At 43.8% G+C, this 20243-nt stretch overlaps 1 protein-coding gene across 2 annotated transcripts in view; it reads left to right on the top strand.

The window, feature by feature from the left end:
• Positions 1-20243, top strand: part of kremen1 (kringle containing transmembrane protein 1) — a 93837-nt gene that overhangs the window by 19687 nt on the left and 53907 nt on the right. For both annotated transcript variants that reach the window (XM_050051866.1, XM_050051863.1), the window contains exon 2: positions 11192-11354. In XM_050051866.1, the coding sequence (XP_049907823.1) occupies positions 11192-11354 (163 nt within the window). The remainder of the gene's footprint in view (positions 1-11191; positions 11355-20243) is intronic.

The raw sequence follows: 20243 nt of genomic DNA, 5'->3' as shown, positions 1-20243 counted from the left end.
TGTTGTTCCCCTTTCTGAAAAGGGGCTTCAAAGCTAGCTTTAAAGCTGAGGATTCCCAGGCTGGTGTGACGCTTGGCCTCTGTGATAGGATTCTAGAGAATAGTCAGACAGATTGAGTGAAGTCTCATTGAGGTTGTTATTCTTCTAGTTTTTACCATTTATAATATGATAATAATGTACTTAGTGATGTTTTAAAAATGATTGAAAAAGAATTTCTTAAGTGTCTGGATCAATATAATTCAAAGGCGGATGTGAAAGAACCGTTTTTGTGAGTCCACAAAGCGCACACACATGAGCGCGGTGCACAGAGAGGCAGTTAGAGCTACAGGCTACAATGAAGCTAAAAACAGAGTTCAAATGACGTTTTTCCAAACAACTTTTTATGTCGGGGCTTCAGGACACTTGGATCACTACGGACGAGCAGTATGGAGATATTTTGTGGTTTCAATTATGTGTTTTTGGACGTTTGAGATCTATGAGTAACATGATGTCATATCCATTCCAAGGAAACAAAACCCAAGCAAGAAATCAGAAAATGGTGCTTTGAGGACCATGACCTTCATCTGCTCAACTAGCAACTCGAATTCAGCCAGCCCAGTGCAAACTTCCTGCCAGATATTAGCAAACTTTCTGTTGCTGCCATTACATAGATTAGACCCAGCCAGCTGTGCCAGCATTGGTTTCAAGTAGCCAGAGTTGCTACTAAACTTCTGTCCCCGGAACTTCAGCCCACTCTCCTCCCGGAAAATAGTCTCCTAGCGCCCAGTAGGAAGGTGGTGGAACCATGGAGTGGCTAGCTAGCTAATTCTTGTCTTACTGGTTGCCTGGTAAACATAGAGACAGGGGCATGGATGTATAAAGAGAACCGGGCACAGCGTCAGAGGCAGGGCCCCATTCATTCCTATGAAAGTCCCAAAAGTTTGTCTTGCATGTGTAAAAGTAACCAGATCTTCTGCTCTCTTTCTGCATCATTGAGCCTATAGAGCAGGCGCACTGGGGACTTTTGTCAAGCCAAGCAGCTAACTTCCGGTTTGGCACTCAACTTGAATGGAGATAGAATGATTTCATCTTGCAGCTGTTCTAGACTTTCATAACTTTACCAGACTGGATGGATCAAATCCTGATAGTATACAAATTGATACATGAGAGCTATGATGCTCAAAAGATGTCTGCACTGATTTATTTATGCACGTCTTTTTAACATTGTAAGTTTATGGAAAAACATCTTTTGGGTCCAATTGCATCATGTGACAGACCTGGACGATACAATTCCACGGTTTGGACACTATTTCAAATTGGCTTCAAAGCCCAGCCCTGTTCCTGGAGGGACTGAGCTCAATGTCCTGAGAGCAGCTCTACAGTGAAATAAGATTTTACCCATTTAAATGATAAAATAGAAGATCAATATGTGGTGGGCAGTGTTGATAGTGTTGCAGCTGCCACAAATAAATCAATGTATAGAAAAAACTGCAGGTCTAAATATAGCTGTGTAACATAACTTCAGAAAGTATATATCTTTATTTTTATTTTTTTGTATATGTACATTTAAGAAAAGTTTATTTAATATAGCAGCTTCCTCAGAGCAAGGTCACAAAGTGCTTCATGGTAATAAATTGTTAAAAATAAGACCATAAAAATGTGTTTGTGCTGAAGTAACATTCAGAACGACTGACTGATATGAGATGTATGTTTTTGGACATATGCCTAATGATATACAGTCTGTGTACAGTATGATTCAACTTTTCCCCATGGTCCGGTGTTAAAAAAATCGCAATAAAAATCAAATCGGCACCCAAGAATCATGATAGTATGGAATGACTCAGCAGATGAGCGTATCGTCCTCAATCGTCCACCGTCAACAGCAACTATTTCGATAATTTATCTTATAGTTTATTCATTAAGCAAATTGTCAAGTTTTTAATGGTTGACATGAACATGGGAAGTGTGCAGTTTACTGAATGTTCAGATCCTCAAGACCAAACAAAAAAAAAAACGCCATCTGCGAAAGTACTTTTGTTATCAGATCCTCTAAATCTCTTTTACACCACAGCTTCAGCTTCTCTTGCCTGGAGTCTTGTTATGATTCACTCAGGCATCATTCTGTTTTAATAATGATGTCTGTTAAACAGGAAAAAGAGCTGAGCTTTTGATCTGGAGCTGCAGTGTGTTTTTTTGTTGTTTGCACTAGCCGGGCAGGTCACATCGCTCCCTCCCCTCGACCCCGAGGCCTTTATTTATCCAAGTCAGACCTCACCTTCCCCGCAACCCTGTATTCACACAGGACCTCAGGAAAGAAGAGACAGAGGAGGTGGTGTGTGTGTATGTGTGTGTGTTGGGGGGGATGTCTATAATGGTTGCACTCAATCCCCTGCAACAGCACTGACAGAGCTTCAGCCGAAACCACATATAATTTACATTCCTCAGATAGCAGCTAACCTGAGCACAAACAGGACGATCGAAAACAGGTGTGTTTAGTGACAACCCCTTTTCTTTCATGCTTCACCTTTCTTTGAGGTGCTGTCCAGCTTTCATGTTATAGCCTGAAGTAGCTTAACATGCGGGGCAGAGGGCCTACATGTTGATCTGAGCTCCATCACTGTGTGTGTATCAAAATGTTATCATCGCAGCTACGGGAAACCGTCCTACGAGAGAGCGGACAGGAGGCCAGCTGAAGCCGTACAGGCTGCACGGCTTACATAACGTTACCTCAAATTGATTACTGCCTTTGAGAGGCTGGCCCATTGTGAGGAGAGGAGTTAGGGACTTGACAGACGTGCACTCACACACACATGTAAGCTCACACACACACAGCCAGTGGGCGATATCAACAGTACAGTGATGAGTGGGTGAGAATGGCATCACCACAATGACACTGGCCCCACCACTGAGGGAACAAAGGAGCCTGTGTGCATGTATGTGTGTGTGCGTGAGTGTGTGTGTCCTTTCCCTCCACATCGGATCCATCTTAAAATACTGCGGCTGCTCCACTGATGAAAATTGCTCCCTTTCATTCGCACTGTAAGTGCATCTCAGGAGGGGGGGAGTGTATGGGTATGAGGGGGGAGACGGAGAGAAAAAAAGAGCTGGAATGATGTGGGCAGGAGTGCAGATTAATGCATGTTTTGTCACTGCATATGTTTATCAGGGCATCTGACAGTGCAAGTTGACTGAGAGATCATTTTACCATCCATTTGCAGGCAAAACAAAAAAGAAGAGAACAAGCTTAAAACACCCCCATGCGAGGCATGCACGGCCATTAGCAACGGCAAGCCATCATGACTTGTATCACAAGCCGTAGATCCTCTGGTTATCAAAGGCTGCATGCGATGAGGAACCCATATGGGGTTGTGTTATTTTCTTCACAGAAGACACGCATTAGCAAGACATATTTTCTCTCCCTTAAGCCCTGCATTGGTTGTTTGTTTGCTGGTGAAAAGGCCCCAGCACACAGCTGTGCCACAGAGCTCCTCTGGAATGAGATTTGTACCTTCATGGCGTTGGAGACGCTTACTCCGTGTTCGCTGTTAATTTTACAAGCCTGGTCTTCGTCGGCCTCGTCTGTAACATGGGGAAATGTGCAGTGTTCACTTCATTGGTGCAATGCACAAGAAGGAGAAAATTAGAGCCTGGGTTAACAATCTGCGGGATCATAAAAACGGTCTTTGTCCCACCCTGACTCACTCTGTGTTTGCCTCTCTTCTTTCTCTTCAGCTTAATTTTGCTTCCCCTGCCATCACTTTGTCTTTCACAAGCCTTTCCTTCAGTCTCAATGCTCCGCTCCAATTTGTAGTTAGGTTTAATTTAGGATGGATCGATCCCAGACACTAACTGTGCACCTTCAATAGCTCTGAACTAAACACCCTGAGCCCATCTTGGCTTCTCTGTCACTGCTCCCTCCCTCCTATCTCCACTTATGCTTTCTCCTGGCTGCACGAGCCTTGTTTACTTTGGTGTCAGAGCTGGTTTAGAGCAGGTTCAGTGACGTGTTGAGTATGCAGGAGATTTCCCCTTTTATTTGTATAACCCCGTCACCCCTGTCGTCTTGGTGTGTGACTGAACATGTGTGTGAAACTACAGAAAAGAACAAGGACAGTGCTGGAGGTGAAGAAGTTTTTAATCATGTTTGGAAATATGGCCTCCTTGATGGCAGATGTTGATTATGACTTGAGGAGGGAGGTGCCAGCGGGACGTAATTGAACGCGACACCTCGTCCACCCTCATGTCAGGTTGGCTGGTGGGTCTCTGATGTCGATGTTTTTGCCAGCGGCTTTTTTCCCCCAGGGGTTGAGCAAGTCCCTGAATGTCCTTTACGTCATTGTCAGAGGCTGCAGCCCATCAGTCACTCCCTGAACGTCTGCCAAGTAAAACTCTCAATCGTCCTTCCTTGTTCCGTCCTGGTCCACTCACAGAGCCACCCTTGGTCCATCTGTGCTGTGATTTGTCAGAGATCATGTAGGAAATCCCACAGAGGTGAACGTCTTATCTGCTTTGGTAAGTTTTCTGATCGATTTTTCAAAATCCCTCAGGACATAACACTTAAATTTAGGGCCAGAGAGAAGCTTGTGGCGGAAAACCTTTTCTGCTTTCCATTTTTGTGACAAGCAACTTCAAACAGAGGGGTTTTTTGGCAGCGCGTTTAGCCCACAGCAGATTAGACTCTTTCCATTACGGAGCTAAATAATAGGGGCCGCAGTAGAACGAGATGGGGCCATGTTTTATAGGTGCTACCAAGCAACTTTGGCAGGGAGTCCTGTGGGCCTGTGGCTACTGTGGTAGTGAACTCAGGAGGTGGTGCAGCGGAGGGTTTTTGCAGGGGAAGAATGGTGGTGATGGAGGCTATTTTGGGACTGAATGAGGTCTTGGTTTATGGCCTGGTTATCAACCTATGACAAAAGCATGAAATGAAAAGGAAGACTGTAAAATCCCATTGAGAAGTCATTGTCTGCAGATTTAACTAGTTAGACGCGTCTGTTTTCATCACAGTGGGGTCACCGTTGCTTTTTTTGTTGCACTTTCAGTGACCCTCTTGCATGAGGGCACTGCTTAAAAAAAAGCTTTTACAGGATCGGAGAGATCAGAGTAGCAGGGAGGAGAGGTGTCCATTAACTTCCGAGTCCCACCCTCCCTCTCTGAGAAATCACTGACGTCTGCTCAGCGACTTCATTAAAAGAGCCTCACTGAATCTGTGACTATCTGTGAAACCTGGATAATAAATGTGAAGCAGTCTTTCCTGCAATCCTCTGAAGTCTGATGTGGTTTTGATGTGGAAATGGATGCTGCTGGGGAAAAGGGGAACCAGACTTGTGTTGCAGCCAGCTGTGCCCCCCCTCCTACCAAAAAAGAAATCTCTAACCCGCTACATCTGGCCTGGTTTGGCCTGGCCCTGGCCTCCATTCTTACTACACTGACATTAATGAGCCCCACAACAGTAATGGCTACCAGGACACAGTGGAGGGGAAACATATTGTGGCAGGTTGTGCATTAATAATCTGCCGTTCCTGTCATCTTTGTTTGTAGACTTTGGAAGCTCTCTGAATCCTCAGCGTGCAGCCTCCAGTTTCCGGTGGTGTTAGTGCCTGTACAAATTAAGTTTTTTCATGCATAACACTGTACATGCATGCTTCTATCATGGACTCATTCTGTGTAATTTTATTATAGTGGAAATATTGCTCATGCACTAAGCCTGTTTTGCTGTCCCCAGAGCTCGAAGCATATAATAAAGATGGAAGGAAGCTCTTTATGTCAGCCCTCCGCGAGGAAGCAGTCGTCTGTAATTATCGCTGCTTTTCATCCCTCGTAGCAAACACAACAAATAAGTGCTCTTGTGTGACCTGGCAACGCGTCTCAGGGAAACCATTTGTTTTTAAGTGTGTTTGTTTGTGTTCTTGACATCACATGACCAAAGCCCCATACTCTTTTCCCTCGCTCTGTCTCTCTTTACCCCCCCTCTCTTTTCCCGGAGCATCAAGTGCATTTGAAGTTGCAATGTGGAAGTCATTAGCCACAAATCCCAACAAATATAATAACAGGGCGATTAGCTCTCTCTCAGCGATCCTCTGCTGTTTTTCTTTTTTTTTTTTCTCTCGTCGCCGGGGTGGTGCAGTATTCTGTGAGCGCAGGGCTTGGTCAAGGGCGAGTCCTCCTCTTCCCTTTCCCGGACTTTTTCTATTTGTAGATCTGCATGTATTTTATAGGAGGCTTTTTCCCCCCCCTTCTCTCCGTCTTTCATGCGGTGGTGGCTCTGTTTCCCATCACGGCCTATGATGAAACCACAAGAAAGCCCAGGCCCATGTGACGAGAGCGCAACAGTTGCTTGGTGACAAGGAAAGGGGTGTGAGATGGGGGGGGGGGGGGCTGGCCATGTTCGGAGGGGAGTGGGCCTGGAGTGGTGACGGTCCAATCAGCAGATGAGCTCTTCATTTCCTCCAGGACAAGGATAAAATGCTCATATCCACGCCGCTCTTAAGTAAAATTGTCCTTTTCTCTTAAGCTTGATAGATGTGTGGCCGTCCGCAGGGCTCTTAAATGGACCATTCATCTTTAACGATGGCCTCACTTATCGCTGAGTCCTTGCAGATCTGCTACTTCCCATTCCCACCACAAGCAAATGGTGCTTTGAAACCACCTGGAACACTCCCCCCTCCCCTCCTCCCGGTGGCAAAACGCTGCCATATTTACCATCTCATTCTGGAAACTAACTTGGCCGCAGCAGGGCGGGATGATTGCCAGCAGCAGCTCGTTCCAAGCGGACCATGTGCAGACGAGCCGTGCTTCATCCCGAAACTCCAGAGTAAAGTTTCCTGAAGGAGGAGAGGAGACATTTACAAAGTCATTTGGCTCTTTCTTTTTGATACAGTGCGTTGAGCAGCGCTGCATGCAGCCAAGTTCAGTCATTTTAATACCCGCTCTTTTCGAGGGGAAGATATTTGAAGGACGTGAGCTCATTTGGGATGCAGTCGGCTGCCCTGTCCCTGCCTGATGTTATCCTCTCTGACTGGGGCAGTAACAGTCGTGATTGCTTTTGGGGAGCAGTGACTCATGATTGTGCTTGTGCTGCTGCCAAACTCTCAATAGCAGTGTTTCCTTCTCTTTCTTTCTGTTGCCGTGGTTGCCGGCATCCAGCAAAAATGTAGATGCACTAAAAATTCATCATCTGATTCCTGTCTCCCCAAATAAGTAGTATATATATATCATATTATACAAAGCATATTATATGCCATCATTCTTGGACTACACCAGAACAGCTGACACTAATGTCGGTATAAACAGCACCCTCTTATCTCCAAAGTCCTCTGCAGGTTAAACATCTGCATCCTGTGCACATTGCAACATCGACTCTTTCCAAATGTGCATTATTTAACACATCTCGGTTGTCCTCTGGGTGTCAGCCTGATGATAACGTGTGTCCTCCACCACTCTCATTGCTCCCATGTGTAAAGGTGGCAAGAGCATGACCCCTGTTGTAACACCATTAAGCTGTTTTTCCAATTTTATGGAGTCGTGTTCTGCCTCAGACACTCTCAAGTGGATTTACGATCCGGTGGTTGATATCCTTGCATGCCGACGTGGTATTAATTTGCTAAGAGAGAGCGAAGCCATTTACTGACAATAGAGTGCCATCATAATTGCAGGAACCTGACACCCTGCAGCTCCGTGCTGCTGTCGAACTCCTGTCAGCCGGGCGATGGATGGCTGACAAGCTTGACTGAACAACACAGCCGAAACAACTTTAATTAAAAGCAACTCTGGCTGACACACTGAGAACAGCCGGGGCCTTTGATTTACTCTAAAATTAAGTGTTAGCAGTACTTTTGTGGTGGATGCAAGAGAGGCTGGAATGTGTGTTTGCGTGCAAGCTAACTGCTGTAAATATTGCAAAGCATAGTCGAGAGTATGGGAAGCTAATTACTAAACACATGAAACTTGCACAACATTTATTTCTTGTTTAGGCCCCACAGTTCCACATTATGCACTTTGTGAACAGATGTTTAATTTGGGAGTTTATTGATCTTGAACAAATAAAAAGAACAAACATTTTTAAGTTTTCCAACTGCCATTATTGATGCTACCTGGCTCCTGTAGACCCGTGAAACAGCATCTAGAGGCTGCCATGTAACGAAGGACCTGGCAACAGACTACAGAAGTTGCATAACTGTGTGGCTAAGCTATCCCCAAAGAAATGTTTGTCTGTCTACGAGTTGAAAGGGGATGACAGAGAAAGGCAAAAGCAGCAGAGGGAGGAAGAGTGAAGGATGGTGAGAGAGAACAGACGATAAGATAGAAGAGAAAGAGGAAGCTGGGAAACATTCTGGACTCGAAAGAGAATGAGAAAGAGTCTTGGAGCACAGCTGGCTCACCAAGGGGTGTAATGACTGTCATATTGCAATGCATTAGCTCATACTCAGCCCCGACAGCTTGACTTGATGAAAGGGGCCGGTCATTGGCTAACCGCGTACATAGCAACAAGACCCCATGGAGACGAGCCAAACAAGCGAGTATTGTTCTTTTTATTTTTCTTATTAGTGTTTGATTGACAGGTGTGAGGTAGAATATTTGTAACACTTCCATGTGCTCTTGCTTCACATTCTGAAAAGCAGATAAATCAGCACTAGAAAGTGTTATTGCACATACTGTGTGTCGGAACTTCAAACTGGTGCACTTGATTTGCATATTATCTTTGCAACTTAAAGAGGACCTATTGTGCTCATTTTCAGGTTCATACTTGTAGTTAAGTGCTTTCGTGTGTCAGAAACACTTTACTTACCTCATATTGTCTGTGCTGGAACCATAGACTGTATAAGATGGAGGACATGACCACTCCATAAAAGTGAAGCCAAAACATCATCAACCTCCTGGCAACTGACTGCATCATATGTCTAAACTTTAGGTCTTATCACGCTGATGGATGTCCAAATGTTCATTTTTTTATAAGTTTAGTTGCAACTAGTTACTGTATTCTATAAAATGGGGTTTGACATTATGATTGACAGCTGTGTGTGCCAATCGGTGTGCTTGTGGTCAGAGGTGTTGCTTGCAGTTGGTGGGACGGTTGTATGGGCGGGAAGACGATACTGCAGAGATCTCTACTGCGCAGACTCTGGCTCCAAATTATGAGGGATATTTTGGCTTCATTTTTGTTCAGTTAAAAGGAAGTGGAGACGTGTCGTCCATCTTTATATTCAGAGTGCTTTCAGACCTAGAGTTCACTTGCTTTGGTCTGAATCAGGGACTAACTTTGTTACAAAGCTGTATAATTACCTTGGTTCGTGTTCTCACGGCAGCATTTACAAGCGGACCAGATAAAATACCTTGCGCAAGAAAGCTGCTCTTGATTGGTCAGAATTTCCATGAGGGAAAAATCCAGGAAGTAAAGCAAACGTTGAAGAAGAGTACACTTGCAAGATAAATGTGACACTTTCTAATGTCACAATGGAGGGAAAACTACGCAGGTTGATTTTAGCGCTGCTCATCGTGGACTATATTGCTGTCATTGTTCATTTTAGTCAAACCATACAGTTTGAAAACGAGGCGCGGCTCCAACTAGAAAACAATGTTTTGATGCATTGGATGTGCTGAATGTGCATATTAAGGCAGTACAGGAGGAGGTGCACATTAATAATCCTCCAGGACTGTAACATGCTCATGTTTAACACAAACAATGTGTCATGTGACTGCAGTTGGTTCGGATCGAGGTCGGAACACGTTCTCACCACAACGAACCGCACCAGAGTTCGTTTGTAACCGGACTGAGACCACCTCTTCAAGAAGGTCTCGGTCCAGTTGTGTGATTGGTGTGTTCACACCTGCCCAAATGAAACGCACTTATTGATTGAACCGTACCAAACAGGGCAGGTGAGAAAGCATCCTGAGTCTATGGCTGGAACACCTGTGTTCACCCTCTGTCTGAGACGCTCTGTTTTAGCACCTGTCCCTTTAAGCGCCCTCCTGAAAAATCCCGGTCTAGTCTGATTGGTGAGTATTTCCAGGTCTCCTGTATCTTGGTGTCTCTGCACCATCATTGCAGCTGAGGAATGGCTCTAACAGAAAAAAGGAGTCATTTTCTGCCACGAAAAGTCCCCAATAAAATCATCTAAACACAACCGGACACACAACAGCAGGAATATCATGCAAAATCAGGGAGAAATTTACATCATCAGCAACCAAGTTTACATGTTTCCCTGACGTTAGCATGTAGCTACATGTAGCAATGTAGGCTTTGTAATATAAATACTTGCAACAGTGTGCCTGGAGCAAAATCCGGCACACTATGACTCCATACTGTAGCCAGAGTATGCATCTACCTCATTATTTTAGACTTTGGCAACATTTAATATGAACATACTTCATTGTAACACTACGAGACACAAAATACAGAAAGGCATAATAAGTCTCCTTTAATGACATATATACATGGTGAAAAGACTGTTTTGATCCCCGCTGTTTACACTGAAGGGGTATCCTGCTCTGTCAACAGTCGCTGCAATTATGAGCACCTGCAGTATGAGTAATCATAACAGTCACATAATAAATTAATATTTTCCATCCTAATGCAATCAAAAGAGGAATTCAGTTGTAACTGTTAAAACTCTCTTGACGGGAGCCCCCCCGAGGCTGAGAGCGATGAGCGGTGATGGCTCATCATGCTCCCATCAGCCATTGTTTATTTGAATTCCCTCTTTCAGGGAAGAAAAGCCCTCCACCAGCCATTGTTTTGCCTTGGGAAAGCAGCTCTCTGTCTTTCTCACTCTCTCTCTCTCTCTGACTTGGCCATATGGTTGTCATACCCTTCCTGGAAATTCAAGCCATGTTTGCTTTTGGTTGTATATCTGTGGGCCATGTTTTTTTTTTTATGTGCTCCTGCATTGACATTAATTGAAACAATGCCGTGATTGATCTTGCTTTACCACGTTTGGCCAGAGCTGAAATGAACAGAGCCTGGGCAAAGAATACAATTATTCCAAACGTATCGTCTATGATCATTCCAAACACATTAAAACATTTTAATAGCACGAGAGTATTTCACTGAATCCAGATTCTCAATAAAGCAGGTCACATATGTGGCTGCCTTTTATACATGCCTGTTTGAAATCTCTCGCCAAGCTTTTGATTTCCATCGTAATGGACGTCTAATCCCTTATCGCAGACACCAGTGATTTTTCTCATTTTCTCCATTTCATTTCGGTCTTTGCAGAGTGTTACACTGCCAACGGAGAGGACTACAGGGGCTTCCAGAACCAGACCAGCCTGCATGGTGGTAAACCCTGCCTCTTCTGGAATGAGACGTTCCAGCACCCTTACAACACCCTCAAATACCCCAATGGAGAGGGTGGTTTGGGCAGCCACAACTACTGCAGGTGAGTCCTTTTTCAGATGTTTTAACCCAGATAGACCCCAATCAGACAGCACATTTTAGTTTTCGCCTTTTAGTTTACAATGAGAGTGACATGTTTTGCTCGCTGTTTTTGAGTTATTGAGTGCCTCACATTTTTGCAGGAGCACCCTGAACAACTCGAGTCAGAAAATCTTCAATTCAGAGTGTAAAAGCGGCAAACTTCATTGGCGTTTTTTTCTTTTCCCATTGTCCAATCGATGAATTGAAAGGCGGGCAGTGACAACAAATGGTAACTTACAATTCATGGTTTGTGTTAAGCTAACGTTAGCTCACTTTTATTGTCACCGTAATAGGCAATATGCAAACTGTAGCCTCAACTACTTTTTGAAATTTCCCACTCCCGGACGCAGACTGGCCAATCATGACATAGAATCGGGCCAGCTCAGACCAGGGTCTGACAACAACACAGCTGTGCTCCATCGTTTTCCAATTTCCTTCATTTTCAGGCTGGTTTTGTGGATTTGGAGCTAAATGTTGTGCCTGGGGCACGTCGTGTTTTAATGATACTCGTTACCTGGAGAGGTTGGAAAAAGATATACGTTTCTTCCCTGTTCCAAAACCAAAATCAAACCCTGAAAAGTGTAGGGTTAGCTAGCTAGCTACTGAAGATATAGCCTACTGAATGTATACACATGCTGCTTTTACTTTCTAATGATTATAACAGTGGACCAACCCTGCTGATTTTCAACCAGCTGTGTGTCATCGCATTGTGTGCAGATGAAAGTTGTTTGATTTCCCCCAGAGATCCCTGCCCATCCAGCGGCAGAGGTCTGAGTGCTGACAGTGGCACGTGGCAAGCCAAACACTGTTCATCTGCACACACTGTGATGCCACACAGCTGGTTCAATAATGGCAAAGTTTCCCTTTATATTCATTGTCTTCTGTGGCGATCAGCAGTGACGTGGTGGTTCACTTTTACACTGTGATCTGTAGCCTATAGATCAGAGCTCCATTTCCTTGTGAGTGTGACCAACGTGCTATTTGGGAACCGAGTCTCATTTTCAATCAGAGCCAGAGCCAGTGCCCTCTGCACGTCCGTTTTTAAGCTAAGGACAAGATATTTTGTGGCTGCCTTGCAACAAGAATTAAAAAAACAACAACAACGCAGCAGGTTGCAAAAACTATTGGATCGGGACAGGCTACAACAAAAAAGGCAGTGGATGTGCCTTTCATTTTGCAACCTGTAGAACGTGTTCTGTCTGATCAGGGCCCTAAGCGTTTACTTTTTAAAAATCACGATACCAGATGTTAATCAACCAACTGTTTCCTGAGTTTTAATTTGATAGTGTGGATGACCTGACATGACTTATTTTAAGTCTTGTTTTTGCTACAACAACTTCAGCTCAAATTGTTTCAACCAAAGGGTTTTCTCAGCAGTTTATGGGACTGAATATTTGAACTTAGAGCTGGGAAACAGGACAATATTGTCTATAGTTACTAAGTCTATAAGTTAAATCAAGGGCAGATGCCTCTAAAGCAGAGGCTCCTGATCTTTTTGGCTTGTGACCTCTTTACGCAAAGTGGAGCCAGTTTCTGGAGGCCTTTAGAGAAACAGCTGTCCAGCGTTTCACAAGGAAACAATCACAGATTAGAGAAACGTGGAAAAACCTTTTTGGAATGTCAGAGACAATTTTTAAAACGCAGCATCCGATTACTTTTCCTCTGAGGTTATACTCAAGAGTTACATGTAGCGTTTTAACATTTAATGTATTTTTTTTTTATTGATTGGATTGTGTTAATACGATTCCTGTAATCAAAGAGACCGTCACCGCTAATATCTCACAAAGATCGTACATTCTGACTTGCTGTCACTTCTGGGCATATTTTCACAGAGGCTACAGATACAGCTAAGGGTGAAAGTTTAGTAAAACATTATTCTGAAAGCGTTTCACTCTCTCTGCACTGGAATAATAACTTTTCCCTCTCGATTTTTATTGTAAAGGCTTTCCCTTTGTGCTGGAAATCCATCCAATTTACCACAGAATCCTAAGCAGTGGCTCATGGTGTAACGCTGACAATCTTTTTAGCAGTTATCTTGTTTGTTTATGACAAATATGATTGATGTTATTGATGTCAAAATGCTTTGAGTAGCACCTTTAAGCTCAGATGGACACTGATGTTTGACAGAGCTTTGAACTTCCCAGACAAAGCATTTGACTTCCTGAATAATTTAGAAGCAGGTCGTTGTCGTTTTTGCAAAGAGTTTGAGCACAGGGGACCTGCTCAGACATTCGCCACTGAATATTTTATTGGTGGTATCCAAAGCGAACGTTTAGCCCTGTCATCACAAGGACGCAAACATGCTTGAAGAGTTTGTGTAAGCAAATCTCCATCCCTCATCCCTGGAATGTGAAGGGACACGGTGGCTTTGGGTGTCTAGAAAACCCTTTCTATCCGTCAGTCACACTCCAAGTACGACTGTCAGTGTTGTATGCGCGAGTGTCAAACTTCTGTATTTGCAGGGATCCACTCTCTTTCGTGAGTCAGTTCAAATTCACCGAGACGTCCAGAACAGTGGCTTGGCCCTGATCGCCAAGCCGTAAGAAACAGAACACCCCCTCCTCCACGGCCCAAAGCCTCTGAAACATTTCTCTAAGTCATGGTTGTAAACTCATAACGCAGCAATGCTTTGAAGTGGCACTGGGCAGATTTGTTTTTACTTGAACTGGATGGAGATTCGGAAGATTTATGAGCAGGATACATGAAGAGGATCGTGGAAGGCTTTCCCTGCACATTAGGGGTGTATTATGTCCAACAAGCGATCCAAAATGGACATCTTCGTTGTTTGGATTTGGCTGTTTTCTTGGCCACAGATGCAGCTAGCTTTTCTAACTCACTGACAGCTCCTAGCATTGTTTCTTCCTGACAGAGGGATTTCTGTCACTTAGGGCTGTAGCTACAACTACTCTCAGTCTCTCTCAGACATCCTCCTTGTAAAGAGTCACCCATCAGCGGGGCTATAGGGACCAAAGTGGCCGCTTCATTGTGAAAAGATGAGGGATGGCATTTCTGGCATGTCTCCACAGGGTCAAGTATTTGTGCATGCGTCCACCCGCGTGTGTGTTGGTCTGTGCACACAACATGTATGTCAGTGCAGAGTAGATGGCTATCCCACCCAGGTTTTCCAACACATTTATTTATTTGTGGTGGCTGCCACAATACCAACATTCACTGCCACATTGGATTTTCTATTATATGAGCTGTACCCCTCTCTTTATCTTGCCTTATTAACTCTAAGCGACAGAGCACACTCACCATTTTGTTTTTTTTTGGAGCTCGAAGTGACCATATTTGGGTGAGCGGCTGGCACTGTGGAGTAGCGAGGGGTGGATCTGATGGACAATTTGAGGACACTATTCGCAGACATCCCGTCATTCAAAGTGGCCCTTCCTTGATTATGTGTAACTTTAAGCCTTAATAAAATATAAACGGGTGAGTTCTATTAAAATTTGCCCCCGCACAGTTGTCATGAATGGAGATAGTAGCCATAGAGAGCAAAAATCGTTTTTGTATCAGGCTGTAAACATGTTGATTTCTGCTGTAAAGTCGGGCATTTCAACATGGGGGTCTATGGAGACTGTCTGGCTTTTGGAGCCAGCCTCAAGTGGCCATTCAAAGAACTGCAGTTTTTGACACTTCCACGTTGGCTCCATTATTCAGCCCCTGAGGCTGCTGCTTGGCACAAACTGGACTGTTTGTTCAGAGCACGGTCGGAATATTTATACTGCTTTGAGCACCACCACATACAGCGCTCTCATTCAAGTGTTGTCCATCATTTTTTCAACCTACTTTAGATGAAACCAGCTGTGTTTTCATGGTAACTGTGCACCCTGCGGTGCAGCGCTGGGTCTAACCTGTTTAACGTCAGCAACAGAAAGCTTGTTTTCACTCGCCTCAAGTAGCAGCTGCCACTCTAACCCATTTTGATCTGATCAGCTCCGTTCGATTTGACCAAAACTGATCAGCTGATCAGTTCTATATCTTGAGTTCCGCCTGTGCTGCGTTCATGAACCTGCACAAACCTCTGAACTCAGAGAGAGTTCGCAGAGTGAATACCCCCCCCAACCCCCACACACACATACGCATAGAATCCAATTCTGTGGGAAGCGCCGCACCACAAAGCAGGATGTGTAATGTTTGATTTTTTTGATCACAGAAAGTTAGCTCATGAGAAGCCCTGGACGTTGTTGCTCAATTTGGATTGCAAATCTCTTTTTTTCACATGAAGTGCATCTTGCAATTCAAATTCTGTTTGTTGAACCTCAGAGTTCTTTCTCGTCTTCCTACTCATGCTGTATCAGTCTTTCATCTGAGGCTTACATTTTTTGTGTCTGAATAGAGCTCCACAATAGGTGGTAATTCTGAGACAGAAAGGGGAAGCAGCAGAATAAAAGGAGGGCTTAAAAAAAAAAAGGAGAGCCAGGGCAGTTTTTTGGCATGTCTGACCCTGAGGCCAATTATGGTTTTATGAGATGAGAGCTAAGGCCAAGGCACAGGTGGATAATGTGACGCTGCATGTCTTAGCTTTTACACATGGCTCTGAGCACGTATCAGATGTTGCGGGGCAGAGGACTACAAGCTCACTTCTTGTCCCATCACTGGTATTTTCCCGGTGGTGATTTAGTCGAGAGGGCATCACAGTGGGGCTGGAGAAAGAGCCCTAACAGCCCCCACATTTCATCTTTATAGCCTGCTATAAAAAACCCCAGTGAAAACGGGAAGAAACTGGGCAGAGGGGAAATGTCACATTGTTCCCCTGCAAAAAAGAAGGAGCACAAAGCCTCAGGAAAAGGACAACGGCTCTCGTGTCTAAGCTGAGACTTAGCAAGACTCATTTCAACAGTGAATATCGCATTACTGATCATCGACTTGGTTCGATTCAGAATTCATTTAATGGTATATAATGATCCACTCTTAAATCTGGTATTGAGCTATAGGACGTTGCTCAACAGTCATTCTGCAGTTTTACACTTAAACAAGACGCTTTTTTTATTCCTTAAGTACTTGTTTGACCTTTTCTGAATACTTCACGACATTCATAAGAAGAACATCTCACAAGTCGAAGTCCTGATTTATATTTCGTTTATTGTTCCTTCCAATCTACTGTTCCTACAGGCTGATATTGGACTCTCCCCTCGGTGCATTAGTATGAGGGCATGAAGTGCATGACGGTTCAGTGGCTGGTTGAATAGCTTTGCCAGCCATTTCCTGGCTATTTATATGCAGGTGTGTGTGTGTGTGTGTGTGTGTACTGTACAATTTATGAGTGTCCACTATGGCTTCTAATGCTTTTCCCCTACATAGATGAGATAATGGAAATGCCAGAGTGAATAGTGTTCCCCAAGTTGATTGTAATTGAATCTCCATGATGTCAGGTGCAAATCTGAGGTCAGGCAAACTGCAGCCAAGTCGTCCACCATTTGTACGACTGTATTACAATCCCAGTGCGCTGCTTTGTTAAATTGAAGAAGTTAATAGAAGTGTCCCGCGAGAAGATGTACTATGTGGCGCCACATCATCCGCCATCAACATTATGGTTGGGACTAACTTCATGCAATGCAATTATATGTTTGTACATTTGTCTTTGAAAGGTCGTTTCACCCAAATTATGAAGGAACGTGTTTTTGAACTTGGATTTTAGTCATGCTAATAGTTTAGGTTTTATTTGTTTACGTTTGAGGTATTACTTTCTGTTGCAGTTGTCATGTTATGGAACATAGAAGATAAGAGTCTCCATAATAGTGTAACGATTAAATAGATATATACGAGGGCTGCCCTGAGAGCTGAAGATGTGTATCATCAGTCGGAGACCCCTCAGTCCACATTCTACAAGTCAAGCAGTCGTGGGTTTTTGTCAGTCAGTGTGCAGTGTACTTCTGGGATGTTTCAGTCCCTAGATTTAGCTCCTCAGTACAGGCAGTTGCAGACATTCAGACGGAGGCAGCTGCCCAGAGGAAGAGAGACTTCTCCTGATGAGGCTCTGACACAACATAGTCTTCTGCCTTCTGCTTCGAAGTGCTAAATCTACAGCTCGCAGCAACTCAGTATAATACAGTCTCTGGCTTTTCTTTGATATCTAGTGTCGGCAAACAGTGTTGTTGCACATTTCCGATCCGTCGTTAGCGTAGTTAGCACCTATTTGCTAAACGCTGCTGTCAGCCTGAATGTCCCACTGAGCCCTGCTCAAACTTTCAAAGTTTATATGGGAAAAAAAAGGAACTAACAGTCAAATCTGATTCAGCTGAATTAATTCTGAGTCGGGTACAGCCCTAATATATACTAGTAAATAAGAACGCACAATAATATTGGCACATCATTGGTATCGACAGTTAAAGAGGAAACAGATAGGATTTGGTTTTTTTTAGCTTGGCGCCACCTAGCGTCAGTGGTGTTGCGTCGCACTGTCGCAACGACCAAATTGACCGTGGGGATCAGAGATAATCAATAACATGTAGGCTGTAAAGCCTAGCGATGCTGGCCAGCTAGGAATGAACTAGCAGCCAGAACAGTACAGTCCTCTCTGGTCTAGCTAACATTTAGCTGTGTTACTGATCCATTAGAAAGAAAGCTAGCTGGACATCGGTTTTGAAGCCTCTTTGGTAACAGAGCTCCCTCCATCTCTTGAACGCCTGACTGAGGTTTACTCTTGTTCTTCCTCTTCTTTTATCACTCTCCTTTTTGCTCTTCTTTGCCTCCTCACACAGAGGAGCTCCTTTTCTTTTGCTAGGTCGTTTTTCACTTGTCTCCAAACTTTGTCCGTCTGCCATTATGCTTGTGACTCAACTATCTCATGCCCAGCTCCTCATAAGGACCAGCTCCAGTCCCTGATTGGCTGACTGACCAATTTCGCAATACATGATGCGTTTCCTGCCATAAAGCAGATTTTTTCCGCGAAATTTGGGCACTGGTGGCAGAAGCTTATTGCACAGCCACTAAGTAACCTATGTAACATGCCCAACTCCTCATAAGGACCAGCTCCAGTCCCTGATTGGCTGACCGACCAATTTCGCAATACTTGATGCATTTCCTGCCATAAAGCAGATTTTTTCCGCGAAATTTCGGCACTGGTGGCAGAAGCTTATTGCACAGCCACTAAGTAACCTATGTAAACGCTGATAGTCTGATTTTACTGTGGCCACTACCCTGTGCAACCCACCTTATTTTCAGAATGATATATTTAGGAAAAGATGCTATCTGTTGCCTCTTTAAGGCTTTAAGATTAAAATCATCATTGGCCCAAAACATTTCTGTCGATACAACAGGGCGATAAGATGACGCATCAATTATGGGACTTTGATTAGTTCAAATAGGTCAAATGTTTTCTGGGTGCGGCCATTGTCAGGATGGTCTCAGGGAACGCATCATCCAAGCGTGTTAAAGTAGGATAAACTTTATAGTTCTGTTGGAAAATGTTACATTCAAATAAATAGCATGTTTTACACGTAATCTAAGATGAGATAGTTTAGGCATAGTACTAGGCATAATCACAATATGTTCATCCTGCAACAGGAGAGAGTTAGAAAACATCGGCATATTGGCAAAAATACCCATGAGCCTCAGCTGCTGTTGAATTTGTTGCTTGTCGTTGATTTTGTGAACAGAACAAGGCCCCATAGTAAATCCAGAATTGGTGCACAATCCAGAGTCATTTTTCTAAACAGTCCAATCTTTAGGTTTCATCCACCAATACTCTCTTACTTGCCTTTATGAAAATGCAGAGAGCAAACACGCATGAAGGGAGATATCGTATTGAAAGTGATGTCCTTCCGTCTAACCGCTGCGACCCCGGCCATCCAACGCTTGTTTGTTATCATCTCTACCTGCTGTCCAAAGCTTCTTTTCCAAGCAGGAAACCTTAAAAATTTTACGTTGTGGTCAACTTTCTTTTGTGTGACTTATTATAGCAGTCTTTCACACAACATGAATGTCCCATTTCACCAAAGGTAATGCTCTCTGTTGAGTTGTTTACAACCTCCAAAATGGCAATTTGACCCACAATACAATGCGGCTATAGTGAGCGTTACGTCACCTGACAACGACAGATAGTAGGACACATCACCACGCTCTAGGGTTTGTGTTTGGATGGGTTTTTTTTTGCTGAAATCCACTTTGGGAGCCGTAGTCAACTTCTAACTTGAGTGTAAACCTCAGCTTTCATTCACTGTTAGCTGCACACGTCACCTACTTGAGTCGATATTTCTTGCTGTAATGCATCTTGGGAGTTGTAGTTAACATCTACCTCTGAGTTTTTATGTACACAGTCTTGTACCTTCGACTCTTTTTCAAAGACATAGACCCGATATGTTCAGATGGAGATCTCTAGGAGAGATTTATGCCAGTCCAAGCAGTAGAAATGCTCAGACCGTGAGTCATACCATGTTGTCTTTTTACTTTCTGAACCAGGTGTGCCCAAAATAGCTCCTCCCATTTCTTTTGTGGTGCTGAAAAAAAGTCAGTATTATCTTCTCTTCCCATAAATATTGTCCTGGTTACTGTTGATTATCCTCAGGCCTCAACAGTTTTCACCAGGCTTACTTTCTGCTGAAGAAATAGTTTCAAAGAGAACTTAATAACAAAGTTAGGATAATTTATCAATGCCGTGAGCGCCCCAGATGAAATTTAATTAATCTCCATTGTATTGTGGTGGAGACAGAAATCTCATAAGCAAATATCTGAAATCCTGAGTGAATGAAACCATAGTTATCTACATGGCTACATACCAACAGAGGTAGGTGAGAAAAAGTCTCTTGTAATTTAGGTGTTTTGATTCTTTAAAGTCGTTAGTCAAGAAACGTAGTGGTGTGTAGACGAGCCACGCATGACACTGTAACATGACAACCTCCTATTTAGC

The sequence above is a fragment of the Epinephelus moara genome, chromosome 8 (assembly GCF_006386435.1).
Source record: "Epinephelus moara isolate mb chromosome 8, YSFRI_EMoa_1.0, whole genome shotgun sequence".
In the NCBI taxonomy this organism is placed as follows: Eukaryota; Metazoa; Chordata; class Actinopteri; order Perciformes; family Serranidae; genus Epinephelus; species Epinephelus moara.
Note: the sequence above shows the minus strand (reverse complement) of the source record. Positions and strands in the feature narration are given on the sequence as shown.